This window comes from Mytilus edulis, chromosome 7 (genome assembly GCF_963676685.1).
Source record: "Mytilus edulis chromosome 7, xbMytEdul2.2, whole genome shotgun sequence".
NCBI classification, from domain to species: Eukaryota; Metazoa; Mollusca; class Bivalvia; order Mytilida; family Mytilidae; genus Mytilus; species Mytilus edulis.
Genome location: NC_092350.1, coordinates 81,815,609 through 81,841,027, shown reverse-complemented (window position 1 = coordinate 81,841,027; position 25,419 = coordinate 81,815,609). Strand labels below are relative to the sequence as shown.

Here is a 25,419-nt window from a genome sequence, read left to right as displayed (position 1 = left end):
TTTGGCTATACTCATGGTTCCATTCAGTTTTATACGCGTTTTACTGAATGTATTAACTGAATACCAACTTATTTTAATAACTGTACATTAAAGATTGATACTTTCAGTTTTGAGTACGAAACAAATTGAACAAATGAAATGGTGTATAAGCGTTTGTGCAAAGATGTTCAACTTTCGTTATTTATTTTGTTAATTTCCGATTTTTTTTTTTTCATACTTGGAAATTTCCTTGAACAATTATTTATTGCTTGTCTCTGAAATCGAATGTAGTTTAAAAGGAGCAGACAATACTTATGATAACAATTCATTCGAATAAAGAAAGACAAAACAATATGTACAGAAAGGCGTTTCCTATAAAGAATGCCACGTGGGGAGCAGGACCTGCGCATTCCTTCAGAGCTCATGAGATCACATTCAGCTTTTGATGCGGTTCGTGTTACTTAGTCTTTAGTTTTCTATTTTGTCACTTGTGTTCAATTATTTGTCTATTTGTCTTTTCCTTTGTTAGCCATGGCGTTGTCAGTTTATATTTTCGATCCATGAGTTTGGCTGTCATTCTGGTACATTTTGCTCCTATTCTATAAAGAATGAAAACAAATCAGCTTCAAATACGACTAATTATCATATTTTCACTTTTATAGTTTCCAGCCAGAAAACGACGATCTAGACCAATCAACATGGCTATACAAACTTCCAACAATCCAGTCGGTATTTGGTGGCGTTCTTAGAAAACATGTATCACATTGGTTCAAATAAATTATGACAACGCTTGAAGCTGTTGATGTCGGAGTATCTGATAGACTATCAGCAGTAGTGGCTCCAATAATATTAGTGTTTACTACCAACTGAACTGGCATTCTGCTGCCTGCGACCCCAGCGACGGTAAAAGCAAAAACATACAGTCCCTTTTCTGGAGCAATAAATGCCCCAGTATGATTATTGTAGCCATTTCCAGAATTTGTAAGGATAGAATCAAAGATTATGGTATGATGGTGTCCAGGATCGGCCTCTGTTTTGGAAAGGTATGCGTGAAATGCTATAATTGGTGAGGAATCTCCGTTAGAACCGGACAGCAGTAATCTACTATTTCTGTTTAAATCTGAAAATAAATATCTATATTGTATGGAAGTTTTACGTATTGAGAAATCTTATTATAAATGATATTAACATAAATGCAAGAAACACGAATAGACTGACTCTAACCTCATGCTACTTTCCTTCATAACTAAATATAAAAAAGAAGATGTGGTATGATTTCCGATGAGACAACTATCCACAAAAGACCAAAATGACACAGATATTAAAGGCTGTCTCGTTTCCTTTCGAGTTTTCATGTATTTGGTTTTGATGTTATATTTGTAATTCTCATCGGATTTTGTATATTGCTTAGTCTGTTTCTGTGTATATTACATTTTAATGTTGTGTCGTTGTTCCCCTCTTATATTTAATGCGTTCCCTCAGTTTTAGTTTTTTACCCCAATTTTGTTTTTTGACCATAGATTTACGAGTTTTGAACAGCGATATACTACTGTTGCCTTTATTCCTACCTATTCTTTTGGAAGGATGTTGTTTGAAATTTTCGAATTGTACTTTTCTAATAACCCAGTTTGAAAATGTTACCCTTTTTACTTTTTGTAGTTGTTGACATTTTCAGGATATCTGTATGTGATATTGATATGAATGCCAACGTAAAAAAATGAAATCACAATATTACCTTTATGCAGTATGTTGTTTGGAACCCTCACTACATCTAATGGTGTGACCTGATTGTTTTCATTCCCAGATGTTACGGTTTGTCGAGACAGCGGTGCACCAGTATCGTTGGAACCGTTGAAACCACAAGACTTACAGCTTTTCAATTGATTTTCCAAGCTGTCAATTTTGATATTTTGAGTATGAAATGCTTTCTTTAAATCAAGAATCATGATATTCTGTGCTTCAACAACTTTCTCGAGCCTAGAAATCCTATCATCACTACAAAAAACAAAGTCAAAGTTCATGCAGCAAATTGTGAACAAAACAAAGACGTCTACCATGTTTAGTTTCTCGTTCGATCACAAGAACACTGATAACCTATACAATGATGATAAGAAATATGCATTAACTTAATGTCAGTACAAAAGAGAGGCGAAAATGATATGCATAATCATAAGTAGAAAACGAACAAAAATTGCCTTTGCAAAAAAAAGGGGGGGGGGGAACAAACAACAATACTGCAAACACAATTTGAAAAACAAAAGAATATATAGATTACAATACAATACAATATTTTTTATTGTCAATCAAGGTCAATAGAGAAAACAAACACAAAAGAAAAATTCAAACCGCAGATATGTATATATATATTTAATTTTATTTGTTTGAAAATAAATTAAAGTTTATATTATTGCAAAGTATATTAAAGTTGAATACACTAAAAATAAACTGGATGAGACAAAAAAAAAAAAAAACAAAAACTGATACAGACAAGGAAACTATTAATCCACAATTACATGACACTAACAAAACGTACTGGATGAAGTTTCATAAGAAAACCATACAACGCCCTGTATTAAAAATCAATTATTTTTAAATTGATCCTTGGTCAAGGTGGCATTGACTCAAATTACAAGACAAAGCACACACATCCTGATAAAGACACAGCATTGCGTGACTTTATATAAATATTAGTATTTGACATCAAAGCTTGTGATGCTATAATGTTTCCATCATTATGATGTATCTATAATACTAAAATTACGAGGTCCAATTTGTCAGCCGTCATCACGTAAAAACGACGAATCACAGAATTCAACTTTATATATAACTAATATAGTACAAAGGTGTAGATTAAAAATTACACCACTCCAGGCACTTTTGTTTTCCACGTAATTAATATTGCCAATAATTAAGAAGTTCCGGGTCGAGTCCGCTACCGATACCAATAGTATATTCACCTGTTACCTATTACCTTATCTGTACGTTCCACATCTGACAGGCGCACCACCAAACGTTGTATTCAGGATTAATATGCTATATACACGGGTCATAACCACAGGGTTGACACTACTAAATTGTCAAATTGTTACCTATTGTAGTATTTTAATCTGTAAGACTTTCTAAGATAACAATACGAATACTAAAAATCTGGACTAAAAATAAGGCGTATAGGTACAGTTTTCAATTTGGTAGTGGGCATGACGTAAAACAGCGAAGCAAAGAATTCAACTTTATTTATAACTTATATAAGGCCAATGCTGTTGATTAAAAATACTCCATTCCAGGACCTTTAGTTTTCCAAATAATTAATATTATTGTTTCAGTTCGACGGGTTCAAACAGAAAGACTTGAAAGCAGAGAAAAACTGTGTATCTTATAATCGGCATGACTTTATTAGATGACAATACTAATACTAAAATAAGGCTTGCGCATAGTTATATACTTTAATTCAGTCACGTACCCGTGATATCACGGGTGTGTTCTAGTGAAAACTATAATCGGCTGCATTATCACGGAATGACATTTTCATGTTGATTGCATATATCTTGCACGACTAAAAACCAAACCTTACCAGATTTTAAATTTATTCTTAACACCCGACAAGGATTTGACTACATTCCAAATATGATTCGAATTAAGGGACTTGAAATAATATTTTCGGACATGCACTTCTAAACAACATCCGTTATCATAAACGTATTACATGTCTAGAGACAGCTAGTCGTAGATATACTTCCAGTGTTGTGTTTTTCTTACCTATTCAAGGTGATCATGTTATGTACCATTTCAATCATTTTTTTTAAATACATCCTTCATTGTTTGAAAATAACACTTCAAATAGAAGATGTGGTATACTGGGTAAGTGGTCAAAGTACGGTCTTAAACACGAAGTTTTGGCTCAAAACAAACAGCAAGCTATAAAGGGCCTCAGAAAATACTTATGTAAAACCATTCAAACAGGAAAACCAACGGGCTTATATATATAAAAAAAACACCACAGAAATGAGAAACACTTATGAACAAATGACAACTACTGAACATCAGGTTCCTGACGTAGGACATTTGCAATTAAATGCAGCGGGTTTTAATGTTTTAATACCAACTTTCATCCTTTATACATGAAACAATAATGTGACATCACAACATAGAAATTCACATTATAAAAAAACTGATAAGGGGTATTTTAGTATGTGACATCAGCAGTTTTCACTTTATTAAAGTTTGGTATGATGAAACAAACAAATTATTCTTCGACTAGAAAATTTTCATTTTTCAGTTCGTCTTCATCGTCAATAATGACGTATGTTGATCACGTGTGTTTCGTGACCCACTGAACTAGTATATTTACCGGGTTTGTTATAACATGAGCAACACGACGGGTGCCACATGTCGGGAAGGATCTGCTTACCCTTCCGGAGCACCTGAGATAACCCAAAGGTTTTAGTGGGGTATGTGTTGCTTGGTCTTTATTTTTCTGTGTTAAGTTTTGTGTACTTATGTGCGTGTATGTGTCATTTTTTTGTGTAGCCATGGTGTTGTCAGTTTATTTTTGATCTATGAGTTCCAAAATCACTCTGGTATCTTTCTCTGATCACGTTTGTTACGTAAAACACTTGCTGGTTGACATGTAAGCCAGAATGCATTCCCTGAATATACATATACATTGTTCAAGAATTTGTTGATGAAAAATTAGCTATACAATGTTATCGGCGTGCATATTTCTAATTCATCACTTTTTTGTAGAGAATGATACTTTTCATTAAGCACGTTTTATATAACTTCTACAATGATTGTCAGGTTGACGGTTATCCATAACAAAATAACAATTAAGTGTAAATACAATCTAGATATTTTGTGCAGTGCTTTTGTGTAGATTGTTTTCTGTGGTGAAGTTATTCATTCATTCATACGGGATATGGAATTGGGGATCCTTTAATTTTCTCACATATTCTAATTTTTGGGGCCACTTATCTATATTCTTTGCATCTAAGCACTCCAAAATTATTTATTTATTGTATTCTTGTTAACTATTTTCTATATGTTGATCCTTTTTTTTTTGCTAATAATTCTATAATCTTTAATCACTCACCAGAACCAAGGGTTGTGTGGTTTTTTTCTGTGCCTTGATTGCCTCCTTACCTTTTTCAAGTTTTTGTCAGCTTTAAGAAAGTGCCGCGTAGTTTTTTTTTAGGGACATTGATTTGATATCAAAATATCGCACAAATCTTCACAAGGAGTAAAAAACAATGTACATGTATCGCTTTGTTCAAGGAATCTATTTAAAGGTCATACAGGTACTACAGGATATTAAACAAACATACCCACGGGTCAAACAGATTATCTTGTGTTCTGAATATAATGCAAGTACTTAGGTTGACTGTGTAAGTAGGTTCTAAGTCAGTGTAAAAAAGTGATGAAAATTCTAAAAAGACATTCATTTATCACTATGACCCAGATAATACTACTGTTCGACCTATCTGTATATGAGTCATTTACAAAAATGTTCTATCAAATATTTATTGTTTCAGTGTTGCGTCTGAATATTTCTAACAGCTTATATTTTTATATTAGACCTGCCATTAAGCGAAATGGACATAAAATCAATGTCTTAGTGAACTAGTTTATTTCTTAATGAAAATAAATTCTCCCAATAACGCCCACTGAATGACGTTCTAAACCAGTATTTCTGAGATGAATAAAATAGAGCCAGGTCAATGCCAAAAGATTAGAGACTGTGATTGTCAATCTTCGCTTTGATTGATACACATTATTGTTAATTAAAACATTTACATTGATTATTTCTTTATGACCTAACATTAATTGGCAATCCTTGAGCTACTTGTATTCTATCGGAAGGAACGGAATCGGCCGAGATGTGATTTTAATTTATATTTATTGATTGATTGGTGTTAATCAACACTTTCGACACTTGTGCTGTTTATCTTTAAACCATTAGATATATATATAAAAAAAGGAGGTGGTATAATTGCCAACGAGACAATTATCCACAAAAAGACAAAATGAAACAGAAATAAACAACTATAGGTCACCGTATGGCCTTCAACAATGAGCAGGGCAAGTATCGCAAAGTCATCTAAAGCCTTCAACAATCAGCAAAGTCCATACCGCATAGTCAGCCATAAAAGCCCCAAAATGAAAATCTAAAACAATTTAAACGAGAAAACTAACGTTCACTAACGTTCTCATTTATGTACAAAACATGAACGAAAAACAAATATGTAACACATTGACAACCCCTGAATAACAGGCTCCTGATTTGGGACAGGCACATACATTCAAAATGTGTTGTCCGTTTTACATTGCCCTTTCAGTATAAAATTGCTACCTGTATTTATTTATTTTTAACCCACGTGCGATTTTATAATTATTCGTCTTCTATTTACACATTATATTTCATTTATCATGTTAATCGTGTTTAAATTATTATACTGAGTTCACACGTAATTCGAATTCGATACGCATTAACTAATGCGAATTAGTTTAATTCGCAATCGAAACAATTTACGTCCTAACGTCAATTTCAATTCGAATTGTAATGCGCGTCAAATTCGCTTTACTGTCCTCACGACGTTAACTCTGAATTCGAATTAACAAAAACGTATTGCTACTGCGAATTGGTTAATTCGAATTAGCCAATTAGAATTAAAAAAGAAGAGTGTGTGAACGAGATTACCGAATTCGATTCGCATTCGATTCGAATTAAATTCGAATTAAATGTACGTGTGAACGAGGCATTAGAGTCTATGACATATTTCATGATCACAAATTTTATATTTCATTTTAAATTGCTTTGCATAATAATCATTGTCTTCACATGTCACATGTTAATGTGACGGAGTTTTTTTTTAGATAAAGCATATTGTATGGTATTGTATTGTCTTTGTATGGCACCATTCATAAAATTTCAAAGTCGTATTACATGTATTGGGAACTAAAGTACATTAAATTTAATATTAAGTCGAACAGTATATTTAGAAACAATAAACCAATTAATCCTTCTAATAAATGTTTATGATTAGTGTATATAAATACTAAGCATTTGGTGTCAAAAATAGACTTTGGACATTGAACTCCTTCCACGGTTTGGTCATGATGTATTATATATATGTTCTCGTATATTACAAAATCAGAAATGAAATGTATTGTTTAATATTTATGTATCATGGTTTAACGGTTAGAAAAGCATCGTCCACTAAGGTTCAAAGTCCACGTCGTATTTAAAGTATATCGCCTTCTTAATCAATTTAAAAACCCGTTTAAATATTATATATTAAGTAACAGGTTATTTATTTCTTTAATATATCATTATGCGTAGGTCATTTGATTTCAAAATATCTTCGGACTTTGAACTTATTTTCAATAGTTGCAGCGTGTTCAGTATATTTCCTTATTTCTATTTCCATACGCTTATTATGTTATGACGAAACAAACAAAAAACAATTTTGGTAATAGCAAAACCAAAGACAAAAGAAAACAAAAATATCCGTATAGTAAATTCATAGATATAAGACTAGAGGATGTGGTATGAGTGCCAATGAGCAAATTGCAAATCGAGATTAAAAGGGTAATGTCACAATGGCCATTGCAGTTGTTGGCCACCTGTGTATTTATTCAATGTCGAGACATCACCAAATACGACGCGAACGTATCGCCAAATTTTCCATGCAATTGACAAGAAAAGCCGACACTATTGTGAGAACCGATACTAATGTGAAAAGGACTGCGGCCGGCGAATCGTTTGTGTGGATCCTGTATATGTAGGTGTACTCCGTCAACCGAGGGGAGTTCAAAAGGAAAACTGTACGTCGGATTTTTTTTTTATCCCTGCAGAGTACCTAAGTTGACCCCTTTTTTTGGTGCAGTTTACGGGTTGCTTATGCTTTTTGTGTAGTGTATTGTGGACTGTTGTTTGTCTTATTGTCGTTTTTCTATTGGTCTCAGTCATGTTTGTTTTTTTTCGATCTTTGGTTTTTTGTTGCTGCTTGGATTATCTATCGCTTTTTTTGTATTTTTAACTACTACATGACCTTGTAGAATCAGTACAGTGTGGTAATTTATTCCTTTTATTTATTTATTTACAAGTATTATCGTTTATATAAATATACAAAGTTGATTTCCGTTGCTTTATTAACGTCTCCTCGGGGACGTTATTAAGAGTTGAACGATGTACAGCAGTGCCCTGAATGTTTCTTACTACCTGATTGGAAGATATTACGAGACGTGAATAATCAAAGTTCGTTGATTGTTTAAGACAATCCAAACCTAGTAAATGTATTTCAATCCCGTAGAGTATCGGATTTGTCCTCTCTATTTTAGCAATTAGATTTTGTCTTCTGAACTTTTGTCAATATTCGAACTATTCTTGGCCAAGCCAGAAAGTTTTTGTAACGAGTTTATGCTCGATTGGTCAGCCATTATGTTAAAGTTACATTGGCGACAACGTGACAAAATTATCCATCACAATCAAAACACATCGAGAATAGATAAAATCCAAAATTATGTATCAATTTAAAGATTGTATTCCTTAAATTACGAAAATCATAATATCCATTTAATAACTCAAAAATGAAATTTTGAATCATCACCAAAAATTATACAGATCTTTATATTCATATAACTTAGAAGTGTGTAAAGTTTTAACCAATAATCATAAATCATTTTTGAGATACGGCGCGAAATATGAAAACCCCTTCCCCCCTTTTTACAAAATACTTAATAACTCAAAAATGAATTTTGAATCATCACAAAAAAGTATACAGATCTTTATATTCATATAACTAAGAAGTGTGTAAAGTTTTAACCAATAATCATAAATCGTTTTTTAGATACGGCGCGAAATATGAAAACTCCCTCCCCCTTTTTTACAAAATACTTAATAACTCAAAGATGAAATTTTGAATCATCACCAAAAAGTATACAGATCTTAATATTCATATAACTAAAAAGTGTGTAAAGTTTTAACCAATAATCAAAAACCGTTTTTGACATACGGTGCGACATGTGAAAAAAAAACACACCCCTGGTTTTGTTACAAAGTGCCGTAACTCAAAAGTTTTAATCTTATTTTCACCAAAAAGTAAACAGATCATTTGACTATCATAAGAAACAACTGTTTTAAGTTTCATGAAATTTGAATAAGTCGTTCTCAAGTTACGGTGCGACATGTTTACGCCGGACAGACAGACGGACAAACGGACAGACGGACAGACAGACAGACAGACAGACAGACAGACAGACAGACAGACAGACAGACAGACAGACAGACAGACAGACAGACAGACAGACAGACAGACAGACAGACAGACAGACAGACAGACAGACAGACAGGCAGACTGACAGACAGACAAACAGACAGACAGACGGACGGACGCCGGACATTTATATACCATAATACGTCCCGTCAAAATTTTGACGGGTGTATAAAAACTCATGTAGGATCATCCCAGATACATTGTGTTTAAATATGCGAGACATCTTATGAGAAAAAGCTTTGTTTGTGTTTATCCTATTGTTTTATTTTAAACTGTGTCTAGATAGTGGTATTATATAACCATCCTGAATTTGGAGTGGCTACATATTCAAAATTTGTATCAGGCTATTCAAAGTTTAGGTCAAGGTGAACTTATACAAAGTAGGTGCATAAACTAAAATTGTAATGTGTTTCTAGAAATTTTCCACATGCTCCTTGACTCCCATGCTTTGGTTGAAATTATTTAAAAGAATCTTTGTTTCAAATATGATTTTATCTTTTTATTTATTTATTTTGCTCATGGAAAAGGTATAGTTTATTTCTGCATGCAACGTATAGGAATTTGGTCAACTCATTTGAATTGTATTCAACACGATTAATGTAACAATATAAACTTCTCTTCTTTTTTTATATTTATAAAATAAATTATGCGCTCGAGTTATATATAATTAAGCGCACACAATTGTCTTTCAATGCGCACTAAATATGCACACAATTGTCTTTCAAAGCGCACAATATATGTGTTTTTCTGCATCAGTTTCTTTCAGAGCCCTGTACTTATGGAACGGGATTTTGCACAAAGCACACATGAATAATAAATGCGTTACAAAATTATTGTACATTGCATTTGTTTATTGAATTTAATTAACAATAAAATAATAATATGACCTCGTACAAATTAATGACAAATTCTATGCAGGCGACTGAACTTAGAGATATATTTCAGTCTAACCGAGTTTTCAAGTATCTTTGATGCACATCTTATATCGGTTAACGTTCACAAATTGTACTGCCAAGTTATTTTTAAGGCAGATTCCTCAATTGCAGATTATGCAAGATAAACGTACTCTTCTTTTTTTGCAATTAGGTTTGTTCCAGAGGAATGCAAGAAGAGAGACAACTCAATTTTGTTTTAGTTAGCTCGCTGTAAATTTAAAACACTAACATGGCATAGAGATGTGGTTCGATCGCCAATGAGACAATTAACAACAAGTGCAAATGATAACCGGTTAATTGATACACATGTAAGCAACCATTAAAGGTCACGTGATGCCTTCAACTAAAAGCAAAAGCAAAACATATGCTTCACAGTCACTTGTAACCATGGTAACTGAAACATAATAACAATGAAGGAATTACATTTTCCAAAATAAATCAACAATATACAAATTAAAAATATTTATTTTCACATGCCTAAAGGAAAAATCGTGTATAAATCAGGAAGACATTTAGAAGTATGCATGGTCATGCCTGCCAATTGAAAAATAATAAATTAAGTCTGTGCTGTATGTATAGTTCGCCACCGCATCTGGATGGAATCTGACGTTAGAGTCGATACCTCATTTAGGATTAGTGCACCAAACTTGGGGGAGGGTTAGACCATTTTCGGGCACCGGGATCGGCCGATTTTAACAACGGGAAATCGGAATTGCCTTGTTTAAAGATCGGGAATTCGGGATAGAAAAACATTGGGATACGGGAAAGCCACGTTTTAAGCCACGGGAAATTGGGATTATTATGTTGAAATATAACGGGATTGACAAACAACTGTACCTTAGACAGATAAAAGTGCCATTTTTATTATACTTCAATCAGAATCGCATCTAGAAACAGAGTAGATCGAGATCAGAGTACATGTAAACCCCAAGGGTGACTGAGTTGACTTGGTCTTCTCCCGACCGTCAGTAATACGCTTGCTGAAGTTGGGCGTCGGTTTGGCTGTGCGGGATGGATCAAAATCACAGTCACGTTGGACAGAATGGGGACCTTAAATCGGAAGCCTCGTGTAAAGAGAGTGCCACGCTAAGATCCCTTAATTGCAACAACTCTTTGAGGCAAAATTTCTGTCCCTATCCAATATCTACCCTCATTTTCCAGTGGCAGTCCAAATGATAATACATATTCGGATTGGTTACGCTGAAAGACTTTGAACATCAATCATATCCGAGACGTTTAAATCGTAAGCATTGAAACTTGATTTTTAACAACATATGTCCGGGATTTCGGGATTTTCTGATATTAAAACCGGGAAATCGGGATGAGACCCCCTCTAGCCCCCCCCCCCCCCCCACTTCAATCTTAGCACGTTAAATAATAATTGGAGCAACTCTCTGAGGGCTGGTGGATGGCACTGCGCTTTATGCATCTAGCGTCCCTTTTTTCAGTGGTATTTCAAACTTCAAGCCCTTCATTCCGATTGTTCGACCGTGTACAAAATACCTATTGCATTAAAGTGATTTTTTTTTAACTTTTTCTTGTTCTGAATTTGTCGTAAATATTGGCCACTGGCCACTGGACATTTTACAAACACAAATCAACCATTCCTTCACCATTACTGAGGTCCCTCGTGGGAGTGTCCAAGTAATTACATATTCACAATTTTTTTGCCATTTAATAACACATAATCATTAATTACTTTTTTTAACAAGATACTCAAATGATCAAAAATACGATCCTAGATTATCAAATAATAAAATAAGCATGAAATATTAGGTCTGGTAAAAGAATAATCACTATACAAGTGGCCAAGTTATCACATAATAAAATAAAACCGACATGGAGACTACAGCTCCTGTCGTCTCGTAGAAGGTAACTACTATGAATGCGAGAAGCCGTTTTTCTATTTTTCTATCAAGGTTTTGTTTTGAAAACCTACTTTATGAGGTACATTGTATGTCATCTCAAAAAATATGAATTGAAATCTTTAAGGGTTCGTGTTGCTCAGTCTTTAGTTTTCATTGTTGTCTTCTGTGTACTATTGTTTGTCCGTTTGTCTTTTTCTTTTTAAGCCATGGCGTTGTCAGTTTATTTTCGACGTATGCGTATGAATGTTACTCTGATATCTTTCGTCTTACTTTTAGAGGCGTCCATTTATAAATACCATACAACGCAGATCAAATTTATTCGTTCATTGTTTAATCATACGTTTTTTGATTGAGTTAAGTCTGCCAATTGATATTTTATCGTATGTTTTTCTTTGTTGTGATGTTATGCTATTGTTTCAGAAAAAGGGAGAAGGTTTGGATCCATTAAAACGTTTAATCCCGCTGCAAATGTTTGCACCTGTCCTAAGTCAGGAATCTGATGTACAGTAGTTGTCGTTTGTTTATGTAATATATACGTGTTTCTCGTTTTGTTTATATAGATTAGACCGTTGGTTTTCCCGTTTGAATGGTTTTACACTAGTAATTTTGGGGCCCTTTATAGCTTGTTGTTCGGTGTGAGCTAAGGCTCCGTGTTGAAGGCCGTACTTTAACCTATAATGGTTTACTTTTTAAATTGTTATTTGTATGGAGAGTTGTCTCATTGGCACTCACACCACATCTTCCTATATCTATAAAAATGCTCAAGAGAAAATTTCATTCCGTTGTACATGTTTTAAGCATGTACTTATATGAGAGAAGAAGAGAAGAATGGTCAATATGTGTGTTTCTTAATTTATCTTCCTTTTCAAGATTTATGTTTGTTAAGACGTGAACTAAACAAGAAATATTATCAAGGTCACTACTTTGTCCGGCAAAAAAAATATAATTCACCAGTTGATCAATAAACATGGTCAGTGAGTGAACTCTGTTTGACCTCAATGAAGGGTTTACCGTTGTTTAGTATTAAGATGAAGGAACCCTAGAATGAACGAATTTTTCCTTTTTATTTTTTGGACAAAAAAAATGATTTAGTGAACTCTGGGTTCTATTTTTGTTTAAGTAACCCATGTCGATGCAACAAAGGTACACGTGGTAGAGAGACGATGTTGTTCCCTGTTCATTTGCTCACGTTTCAAATAATCTCATCATGTGCCATACATCATCTAATAAAAATTGGTCACAAACAAATGCAAGCTTAGGGCAATCATGATTTTTATGTAAACAATTGCTTCAGAATGCTAATAAAAATAAGAACCACAACGTATAATAATAATAAGATCTTTTATTAATAATAATAATAATAATAATAATATAATAACTATTTGATATTCGGAGGTGAAGACCTCAGGGGATGTTCCCAATGAATATTATGGCTTTGTATACGGCATTATCAGTCTCCTTTTTTATCCCAATAATGCTGATATTTTAACATAATTCTTATATCATTTGCATATCTATAAATACTTGAATTGGATTGGTCAAGTAGACTTTTTCTATTGGTTTACACTTCGATAAACCATGTTTCCGAAACTACTTTTGTAATCTATTCATGCGCGATACACATTTTGGCAGGGATACTGAGATTTTCAGCAAGTTGAGATTTTAAAACAATTGCATAACAGTTGTTTCTATTCTAATGCATATATAACCAAAAAAAAAGAAATAAAATAAATGCACTTAAGCTTCGAAAATGTATAAAAATATAATTTAAATAAATTTCCGGGAAATTTCACGAATGATTTTGCGAATTTACGTCATGGCAAAACACGACGTCATACGATTGAAAACTTTCAGACGGAAGATTATTTCGTTACTTGTGCGCTTCCAATTCGCATAGTATCTAATTAAAATGAATTTTTTGAGGTAGGTGCTAGTTCATTTTAGATTCTGTTGCATTTATCGAACATTTGAGTTTATTTTAGAAAGTCAAGATGGCGGCGTACTCCTTAGTTACAACATGCCGTTGTGCTTTTGATGGTACATATAGTAGCCATCAAAGTAATAATGTAAATTAATAATCGCGTATGTTTGGATGAAGAATTATAAGGATTAAACACATTTTTTCTAGAGGTTATTGATGTGTAAACCGGGTCTCTAACTCACAAACTTGACATAAAAGTCCTTCGGACTTTTATTCAGTTTGTGAGTTAACCGCCCCGGTTTACACATCAATAACCTCTAGAAAAAATGTGTTTAATCCTATAATAACTATAATTAAAAGACAGTCTTTGTCTACAATAAGGGTGAGACATGGGGTGAGACCTTGTGAGTGTCTGGGTGAGGGATATCGTTCATTTATCTATTATTTTAGGCAATTTTCTCTCTTCATATTTTTTTGTCCATTATTCTATATTTTCTATTATCTATATCTAAGCACCCTATTTAATATCAATCATTGGACTGTCAATTGATACATACAATAAAATACTTTATAATTACTGCAGGAAAAGCAAATCACTAGTTCTAGCTTTATAGTGAAACGGTATAAAAGATGCTGAAACAAAAGTATATATAACAGCGTCATAAATACATGTAAGAGAAAAACACTTAATTTGGCAGAACCTTTAACAATCTGTTTGGAATTTCATTGTAGGAAACCTTTAAGAATGCTACGAACTACAAAGCAGTATTGGCAATCATATCATATCTCTATACCTTTTCTCCCATTATTCTTAATCTACTAGTAAATGTTTTCAAGAAGAAAAAAAAGAGAATGGTTTAATGTTTTTTTAATGCAGATCTTATTAATTTTTACAATAAAAAAGATAACTGCAACTATGTTTTGAGCAAAAAAAAAATCACGTGAAAAATATCGAGTGGGTCCTGCAATATGGGTCGGCCGGGATGATTGCCGGAAAATTGGACTGTCACTGTAAAATGAGGAAATATTGGATAGGAACAGAAATCTAGCTTTGCAACAGGTCATCTACGAACCCCTCAAAGAGTTGTTGGAACTTGTATAGAGCGTGACACTCTCTCTACATCGGATTTAATGTTCGCCATTCGGACCTGACATGTATGCGTATTTATACATCCCGCACAACCAAACGGGCGCCCCAATTTTGCAAATGTTTTAAACCCGGTCTGAAGAGGATCTTTTCTATTCCTCAGTGATCCTTGGAGCAGGGGTAGAGTTTTTGTCTTTTTAATTCCATCAAGAAAAATAACAGGCAATTGTTTCTTAAAATATATATGCCTTAACATAAGTACATGTGGGTAATATTAGGGTTTATATATGATATATGACTTTTTCAGGGACAAGTGCTTGTGAAAAAGTCAGAAATCACGTTAGGTATATTCTTATATCATGTACCTTAAGGTGTTTTTGCGATACGTAAAAATAAATAAAGGTTTAGACAAAATATGAGGAGTAAATATTGTACGTTCGTTTTAGTGTTGCATTTTTTGGTTAATAGTGTTATCAAATCATTTTTGGCGGTAAAGACGAATACAGATCAGGGCCGTAGCGTAATGGAGGCAAATGAGGCAAATGCCTCACTTTTGAAACGACGACCAAAATTTAGAAGTGTAATTTTTTTTTAATTATGTATTTTACATTATCAATATGCGAGTTTCGAGTTTCAAATTATCTACCGGCACACTACATATACAGTGTGTCCAATCTGCAGCAGCGATTGCAGCTTTTACCATAGCGGTGACGGTAAAAAAAATAAGTGTTCCGAATACAAATCATAATTAAAAAATTGAAACAAATCTTAAAACGTGTTCTTTAAAGAGAAAAAAAAAGATGAAAAGGGTAACTCATGAGTATAAACACCCCCTATAAGTATGCTGGTTTATTACTTTCCTTGGTTTATTTTTGAATCAATAACGCTATAGTTATCAATGTTTACACTATCAACTCACTGAACAACAAATGCTAATCGATAAAATAATTCATTGACCAAAAATTAACTCGAATAATAACAGTGCCCCCTTACGGTCATTGTCCTCCAGAGGTTAATGGAGTGATCGAAGTAATCGTAATATAACGACTGGATTATTCGGGTTAACCAAAAATATAATAATTATTTATAATTAATTTAAACAAAATCAATAAGCGCCTTTTCTACGGAAGTCTTTAATTTATAAGGCAATTCATGATTTTTTATTTATCTTTAATAAAAGTATGAAATATATTTTTGGTATTGTTTGAAAATATTTTTTTCGTGTTTCTTTTTCTGATTATGATCAGCATTGTCTGGTTGTATGCTAGCGTGTTCCATTGATTCTAGTGCGGTAGGTCGTGGGTTCGAACCCCGGTAGGTCAAACCAATGACTTGAAAATTGGTAGAATAACGTGTCCAGGTAGGTTGACATGTCTTCCAGAGGAATGTTTACAGATAACTTGTGATCACTTGTGACATTAGAACGTCAAAAATCCGGTTAAGTAACAATGTTGGTCTAGTCTTCTCTGTACCTATTCTTATGGTTAATGATTATGTATGATAAATATATCCTAATTAATGCTTATAACATGTTCTCGTCTTTTAGAAGCTTATAACTTGCTGTTGGACATAAATATATATATACATAAGAACGTGTGTTTTCGATAGTACAGGTCAGAGAAGAATCGGAAAGTTTTGGTTGACCAACATGCAGAGATTATTAACTTTAATATTGAAACTTGTTTTGTTACTTAATAGGCTAGCTGATAAAAAAAAATCGAATTTCTGTTATATTTTTTTTTTTTTTTTATTATAAATAGCAATGCTGAAATAAGCTTCTCCCGTTTCAGGCACCCAAATCCCTAAAAAACAGGCTAAAAAAATTTTCACTTCGCTCCGCTCGGCGATTTGCCTCACTTGGAATAGACATGCGCTACGGCCTTGCAGATTCACCATTATACACCAGCACAATTTTTATTTAAATATCTGCTTTATCGTGGAGTATAAGCTGTAACTCATAGACTTGAAGGTAAATGTATTCTTAATCTGATTTGCTAAACTTTTTAACGATATATTTACTTTATAATATATGATATTACAATATGTTTGTAAATAAATTTTATTAGTCAGACATTTGACCTAGATTTGATAGTTTTCGGAAAACCGCAAATACGCTGATGTAATTGTAAACATCAGTTATATCCAGAAATATTTAAAATAGAATACATATAAAAAAATTTAATAAAAGCCGCGTTAGTCAATCTCAGTAACCCGGCCAACAAAAATAACAGTTTACATAAAAAGTCATTTTATGTTATCTTATCTTATCTACATTCATATTCATGAAAAAAGTGTGGAGGGGGGGGGGGGGGGGATATTTAAAAAAAAATGCTACTGTTACAATATACAAGCATGACAAGCGTGACAGTAAAAAAGTTTGTATTCTGTGTAAGAAAAAAGAAAACGAAACTCAAAGGTGAAAATGATTCAAAAGGAATAATTGACATAAATGTCTAGTTTATTTTTAGCACCATTCGTTACTAAAAATTAAAATAAAATGTGTACGTGGCATGTGTAGTATACGTCTTCAAAAGAGAAACATTACAACACACACTATACATCCATTTATATCGAGGTCATAATACATGTATGAGGGTGTTGATAGAGTTTACAGTGTAGAGAATAATGACATATGTTAATGGTATTAAAACATAAATATACAGAATTTATAGAGAAAAACGAACCAAACAAATAAAGAATAGAGAATATTAAGGTGTTAAAATATAAAAATAGAGAATGGCTAAACATAAAAAGACAAACAGACAAAAAGACACGTGGTATATATAATTTGTAATATGAAAATACAATGATTGACAGCATGAAGAACTTATGCCCAATGTTTGTTAGATCATATACATTTAAAGTCTGCACATATTTGAAACAAGTTGTTTTCTTTAAAAAAAAAAGAAATGCAATCGTAAACCCAGATGCTAGTTTGGCATTAAATATTAGTTAATTGTTTAATAAAGATGTATATTGTTTTATATTATTTTTGTGGTATAAGAATTAGAAACTGGCATTGATTGTTTACTTTCAATGTAACTACAGTTCAATGGGGGTTGAAATATTCTCGCTAAAGGAATCATTGCCCGCGTCCAAGGATTTTTTCTCCTCTCTCACGAAAGACAACATGCTAATTAGTCACCCACTGGATGTTACACTCATTCTTACGTGCGTTTTTTTTTTTTTTTTTTTTTTTTTAGATAAGAGTTAGTTTTTAGGCTAAAGTTCAAATGCAGATGTGAAGAAATTAAATCAATTTATGATTATTTGAGTTTAAGAAATGCAATACGTGAACCTGTAAAATAGCTGTTGTTCATGGTTATTTGAACAATGGTTTGATATTTCATGGTTATTTGAACAATGGTTTGATATTGATCATTATTAATATTCTAATACCTGCTCTGCAAGGTTTTTGTTATGCTTAGGGTAGTAAGCATTGGTAAGTTGTGTGCATTTTGTTCTTAAAAGTTTTAGATGACAAACCTCTTTTGTTAAAAAAAAATAGTAACCTTTAACTCGCTTTGAAGATAAGTTTTCCTAATTTCCCTTTTTATTCTGATATTTTCTCAAATTTCAAATTGTGGGTCATGAAAACGTTAATTGTTAATAGTATATCACTATATATATATAATTTGAATTGCACTATATGCTCTTAACCTTGATGACCGAAACCAATTCATTAATAAAGTTATTTATAGCCTAGACAAAACAGCTTACACCTTGACCTTGTACTTATAAATAAACAACAAAAATTGAAAACAACAAAAAAACTTACATGATCGAACCTAAAATTACCACTGAATACCCATCACCTAAATATTATTTAGTTTGTTTAAAGGCCACATTAATGAACTGTTGAAAGGTGTTCCTTTTTTATTGACTACACTGTGTCTAACACTTGATGGAGAGTTGTCTCATTGGTATTCCTACCACATTTAAAAAGACATTTCCTCTGACATTTGACAAATTCAATAGAATAAAATTAAATATTAAATTGAACTGAAGTTGCCTTGTAAGTTTCTGATATTGACCTATGCATGCTATCCTTTTTCTCTCTTGCTGGATAGTTTTGTACTGGTGATTTGGGGGCACTGTGTATCCTTCTGATCAGTGAGATGGCTCAAAATATATATATTAGATTACATATAGATTGCCTAACAATGTAATTTTAACACACTATTTAGTATGTAAATATAAGAATGTTTAACATATTTACAAAATGATGAAAATAAACGCAATATTTCGCTAGACCAACTAGCTTTATCAAGCGTGCATCTATCCAGGTGAAATCGGATGTAGATGATAAGAAACTTTTACAGCTGAACGTATATCATGTATATGTTGCACTTAGCTGCCTTGAAAATAAGAAAATTTTGCAGCTCAATGTCTATGTTGAACTTGAATTTAGCTGCCTTGAAAATAAGAAAATTTTGCAGCTCAATGTATATGTTGCACTTGGATTTAGCTGCCTTGAAAATACATAATACATCCTTGGTCTATCCATGGAAGTAATATTGAAAGGAATGACATCGTCGTCACTTCAAAGGTTTCATCTGAATTACCGCCCATCTTTCGATAACACGTTAATTGGTTCCATATCTGGCATGGAAGTTGATTCTCCGCATGTGATCGATCAAATCAATGACACTTATCGGTCATTTTCGTGTTCACGGAGAATTACGAAGACACAAGTTTTTGGCGTATATACATGTACGTGCGAAGTAACCCGAATAGTCCATTCGTTACTTTCCGTTGATGTACGTACGCTGCCGAATAGAGTTCAATTTTTATTTTAGTCCAGTTCATCCTATTTTTTGATATTTAGATATTACTTCCATGGTATATCCTAGGTGTAAAATTTTAATAAAGTGCAAGAAAGACTTCCTTTTAATTTCAGTATGAAAAAAATGAAATAGCCGGCTTCAATGTGCTTTGTACATCATGTACATCATCCCCGGACATCCTCCCTAGACTCCGAATCTTTAATGAAATGCTAGTAATACTACTTATATAGATTTTAATTTTGACATATTTCGTTTCCGAATATAAATCGCCTTGTTTGCATGAAATCTTATCTCATAAATTAACACAATTGGTTTCAACGTTTGACTCTAATTAAAATAACTACGCATATATGTAAGATAAACATTAGCACTTGTAAGGAAGCATTTAAATGCTCATTAGAAACGCTCGCATCATATTTAACATATCTCTATAGCAACTGAAGATGCTAAAATTAAATGCTTATTCAACAGGTCAATTGATTTAAACTTTTGCGCATGTATACGAAAGGTTGCAATAGAAAGAACAGATGTACTATTCCGAATAACATCCGGTGTTCCGAAAGACTACGGACATCGTCCAATATATACTGCGGAAACGGTTTACGAAATAAATAAATAAATATCTAGGAAGGCGTAGATTATCCCCCTTATTCGTACAGTATACCACAGTCACAACGTGCATTCACGCATAAAGAAAAATAAGCAGTGAAAGGCGTGATATAGAAGATATTTCCAATTAAACGTTGATTCAGGTTATTAGTGAGAAAAAAAACCATAAACCTTTTCATTTCATTGAGCAGAGGACGAAACAAAAGTCTGTCATTATCAATGTGCATTTTGACGCGGCAGCTGTCCATTTGACTAATGTTAGGACTTTATACAAACGATATTCTTTTTGGAACTCGTATATTCTCAAATTGGAGTAAAGCAAGGGGATGTTTTAAGTCCAAACCTTTTCAGGATTTTTATAAATGATTTACCGGATGCATTTAAGGAAAGCCCAAATGCTGTTGATATAAACGGTCGCAGGATTGACTGCCTCATGTATGCAGATGTCAGATATTGTTATGTTTTCTAGTTCCAAGGCAGGTCTTCAAAAACGACTTGATGATTTATCAAAATTTTGTACTAAATGGTGTTTAGAGGTCAATCTTTCTAAAACCAAAGTTATTATATTTAACAAACCTGGTAAACTTTTAAAAGAACATTTTTATGTCGAAAAAGATACAATAGAATGTGTTAACAATTATAAGTACTTAGGTTTAAAAATTTTATCTAGTGGAATTTTTAAGCAAGGAAAGGAAGAATTATACAAAAAATCACTAAAAGCTGTATTCAAATTGCAAAGATCTTTATCATCTTCCAATCCAAGTATTTCTACTCTATTACATATATATGACCATACAATAAAACCCATTTTAATGTATTGGCAGTGAAATTACAGGTATATTTAAAACTAGCTCTGCAGAATGCCAGAAAGAAAGTGAATATTTATTACAGCACATTTATATGAATGATTTTTTGGGATACGATTGCTTTCAAGCAATCTGTAGACTTATACCAGTGACTCAGGGCATTGCCCTCACGTCAGTTGTTTTATTCTAAACATTAAGGAACATCTCAGATTCTTATGATTGTCTTGCTTTAAAAGGTCAAAACAAACAAAGGGATTGAACTGAAACAACTTTACTATAATGTTCTTTTCATAATCTTCATGTTTGAAATTTCTCTTGACTTATATGCGTGTTTTTAACAACACGGAAAATCAGAATTAAGCAGTATTTATATTTAGTGTTTTTATAAATTAAGAAACACGTCAGAGGGAATTCCCCAGTTTTGATAAAAATGCGGGAGTTCTCTGAATTTCGATAAATCTATTTCTGTCATATAAGAACTGAAGTGGAGTTTCTCTTATATATCACCGTTATGAAACTGGTATTTGATATTGTACTTCCATAAAGAATTAGAGAACCATCTTGGTCGTTTAATTAACATTTAATATACTTTCTTGCTCCAGGGTTTGTTTAGGTAATTATGCGCATGCGTATAGTTTTCCTGGCTTCAATGGGGGTTAGATTGAATGGTTGCTCTGGATTCTCACCTCAATTGATTGATTTAAAACTCATGGTATCGTTTCTATGTTTGTCTGTTACTGCGGGTTATTGTTGTTTCATAGTTTTAAATCATATGCATCATTTAAATTAAAATAAATGTAGTCCACATCGCAACACCCCTTACGGCGAAATGGAGTCTTCCATATTATCGTTTCCAGTTGTCTCCCTTCCGGAAGTATTTTCCGTAAATTCTGAATACAAAACATGTCGAGAAAAATTAACTCGTTCTGTCGATAAACGCCGTGTTATATTAAATACGATCGCAATTTAATCCGAGAAATGTGTACGGAAAGGAGTCATGACCTCTGACCCAAAGGAAATTAAATATTTTTAAAAGAGTTAGGAATGGGGTTACTCCTAGAATTATCGTAGGTAAATAGGTTATAAGATACGAAGTGAAATACCTTCTCTCACTCTGAGTCTCTGCTGTGACTGCTGTGGAAAGTAATCTTGGAATTGATTGTACAAAAATAAAACACAATGAGTACATTGTTCATACACTTTTATCCGGGATTGGATATTTTGTAACTTCAGATTACGTACATTTTACATGTGCAGTTGAATTAGTTTTGAAAATAATATTATCCAGCTACATGTATACATGTGTCAATGAAAACAAATGCAATCGTATCCCTCAGCAATCTGCTCTTTGATTAGATAAATCCAATTTAAGATATATGAAGTATATATTAGGTGTAAACAAAAAGTCTTCTAACCTAGCTGTGCTAGGAGAGCTTGGTAGATTCCCTTTATATTTTTCAGTTGTATTATCAATGCTAAAATATTGGTATAGAATAAAGAATATGAAAGATGGTTTACTGTATGTTACCTATATGTGTAACAAAAACATGTTTAATAATAATATTGAATGCTGGTATTTATCCATACATTTCATTTTTAAAAAGCTGAATATTCGTTATTTGGAGGTGAAGCTCAACTTTTTTATCAAGTCAGTTAAGCAAAAACTTTGTAATAGTTTTGTAAAATTTTGGAACACAAACAGAACAGATACACAGAGTAGTAAATTAGATACTTATTTCAAACTTAAAACTTTTTTTCAAAAGAAATGTATCTATCTTTAAACAATTTTCAATTGAGAAGTGCCATATGTAAAATTAAAATCAGTGCAGATGATCTCAAAATAGAAAAAAGACAGGTATAAAACATTATATATAGGAAGAGACCAAAGGTTTTGTAAGAAGTGTACTCTAAATCTGGTTGAAGATGAACAACATTTTATAACTAGTTGTCCAGCATACAAAAATGATAGGGAGATATTTTTTAAGGAGATAAACTGTAGTTGTCCTAATTTTATACATCTTTCAAATGAGGCAAAATTGGTTTGGTTATTTACTAATGAAAATTTGTCTGTACTTAAATATTTAGGGAGCTATATTTTTACATGTCTAGATGTTAGAAGAAATGTTAATTAATGTATGTAATAACAATGATAATTGTAATGATTTTATGGTTCTGATCCTGCCTGGAATTAAACGTATATGATTTTATAGAATGAAGATAATAACATCTGTCTGAACTTTTTTTAATGTTTCATTTTAGTTTATAAAAATGTTTTTCTGTTACAAATCATGATGTATTGTTTTATGTGTACATGTTATCATGGTTATGCTGCCCACCAAGGGCCCTTGATTGGAATAATAAATATTCTTTTTCTATTCTTATATACATTTGAATATGCTGTATGTTTTTTTTACTGTAAAAAATATATCATGACTGGACAGTGTTTTGAAATAGCAGTCACTGTTGATCATTATAATTTTTTACTTTAAAAAAAATATACCAAAAAACCAATTCTGGTCATAGCGATACAGAAAAACAACAAAAAATAATCAAATACATTGTAAAATGAACGTCAATTGCTCAGTGTTTGAACGTCTGGTCTTAGTTCAATGAGCACATATTTCTTTTGATACTAATAATAATGTTTCATTATTCTAGATGGCCAGCAGTATAAAACAATCACCATATAACCTGGAGCGACAATATTCGGAAGATTTTAGTTTAGAATCATTTCCATCATCTCCATCTATATCCGAAATTGTTTTAAGAATCATCGCTAAGACTAGAATGAACAACGGTCACTGTTACTTGGGGCTAAATGAGGAGACCGGGAAGATTTACAGGCCTATAACAACAACACAGCCCGGAACTTGCTGTTGGCATTCAAGCAGAAATTTCAGTTTACAAAAATCATACCGTTTTCGTGTAACTTTTAATCCCGATCACCCTATTGGGTACTCCTTCACTCCGCTTCCTCACAGATTTGAAGACATGGTTGTTGAGTCATTTGTTTCTGAGGAGGATACCGGGCAATTTGATCCACGATGTCTATCGAATGAAGCAAAGCGGGATGTCGATGAAATATTTTATGGAATTGAGGAAAAAAGATATCTGAAGGAAAATACAGACTCCCGTTCAACGGGAATATTGAAATGCAGGTCTGAAAATGTTTCCATATATCTAAATGAATGGGAAAAGAGAAAATGCAGCATACAGATGGATTCCGGAAGTTACGAATTTCCCGTTACAGGGATTTACATGGAGGACATTCCGGACGAAAGCAAAGATCTTTTTTTAGTCCTTGGGCTAGCTCGCCCCTACGCCAAAGATGGCGAATACGTTCCTGCTCGATGTTACATTTTGGCCGTTGGTTTATTCATTCTGTAATTACAGACACATATAAGGTGTTCAAATCTTATGTCATCGAATTAAAAGAGTTGCTATATTGTTTAAAGTGTATATGGCAATAAATATTTGAATATTGAATTATAGAAGTACACATTTGCTTGATATGCTCACAATATCGTGTTTTCTGAAGCCAAGTTATATTTATGTAATTTCTAATCAACCTTTAAACTTAAGTTATTGCTAGAGAGGCTATTTTCATGAATTTCCCTTATGAGACTGAATTGTTTGCCGCAAACTTGCAGCACACTTGCTGCAAGCTTGCGGCAAACAAAAAGTTTGCAGAAACACATAAAACAGTGTTTGCTGATGTTTGCCGCTAGCTGCAAACTTCTGGCAAACATTGCTGCAAGCTTGCGGCAAGTTGCAGAAACATCAATGTTTGCCATAAGATTGCCAGAAAGTTTAAAATAATAAAGAATGTTTGCCGAAAGATTGCAGAAAACTTTGACCATGCAATATGTTTGCCGCAAGATTGCAGAAAACTTTGACCATGCTATATGTTTGCCAGAACATTGCAGGAATTACACAATATTGACTGGGCATGCCTACTTGGCACTTCCTGGATGCTAACAATTTGAAATTGTGGCTAGGTCATGTTGGTTGTGTTTTGAAATGCATTTCACATATAAGAGATTAAGGAGGCATTTTGGTTCAGTAATATATGGGATAATCAGTATGTAATTGTGTAAGTACAAATGATTCATAGAACTGCATGTTTTAATAAAATAATTAATGTTATCATCATAC

General features: G+C 32.8%; 1 protein-coding gene and 1 long non-coding RNA gene across 2 annotated transcripts; one reads left to right on the top strand and one right to left on the bottom strand.

Moving 5' to 3' along the window:
• Window positions 1–291: 291 nt before the first annotated feature.
• Window positions 292–2,038, bottom strand: LOC139482395 (uncharacterized). The gene is made up of 2 exons (XM_071266293.1): window positions 1,715–2,038; window positions 292–1,099 (listed from the first exon to the last, which is right to left on the bottom strand). The coding sequence occupies exons 1-2, from the start codon at window positions 2,034–2,036 to the stop codon at window positions 636–638; spliced, it is 786 nt and encodes a 261-aa protein (XP_071122394.1). The 5' UTR covers window positions 2,037–2,038; the 3' UTR covers window positions 292–635.
• A 14,909-nt stretch (window positions 2,039–16,947) lies between these two features.
• Window positions 16,948–24,712, top strand: LOC139529643 (uncharacterized). The gene is made up of 2 exons (XR_011665849.1): window positions 16,948–17,031; window positions 23,923–24,712. It is a non-coding gene; the product is annotated as an uncharacterized lncRNA (long non-coding RNA).
• Window positions 24,713–25,419: the final 707 nt, after the last annotated feature.

Bases quoted from the DNA above. Each gene is read 5' to 3' on its own strand.
- LOC139482395 (XM_071266293.1), bottom strand. From the start codon at position 2,036: ATGGTAGACGTCTTTGTTTTGTTCACAATTTGCTGCATGAACTTTGAC. The intron at 1,100-1,714 runs GTAATATTGTGA...ATTTATTTTCAG, and splicing joins AAACAACATACTGCATAAAG to ATTTAAACAGAAATAGTAGA.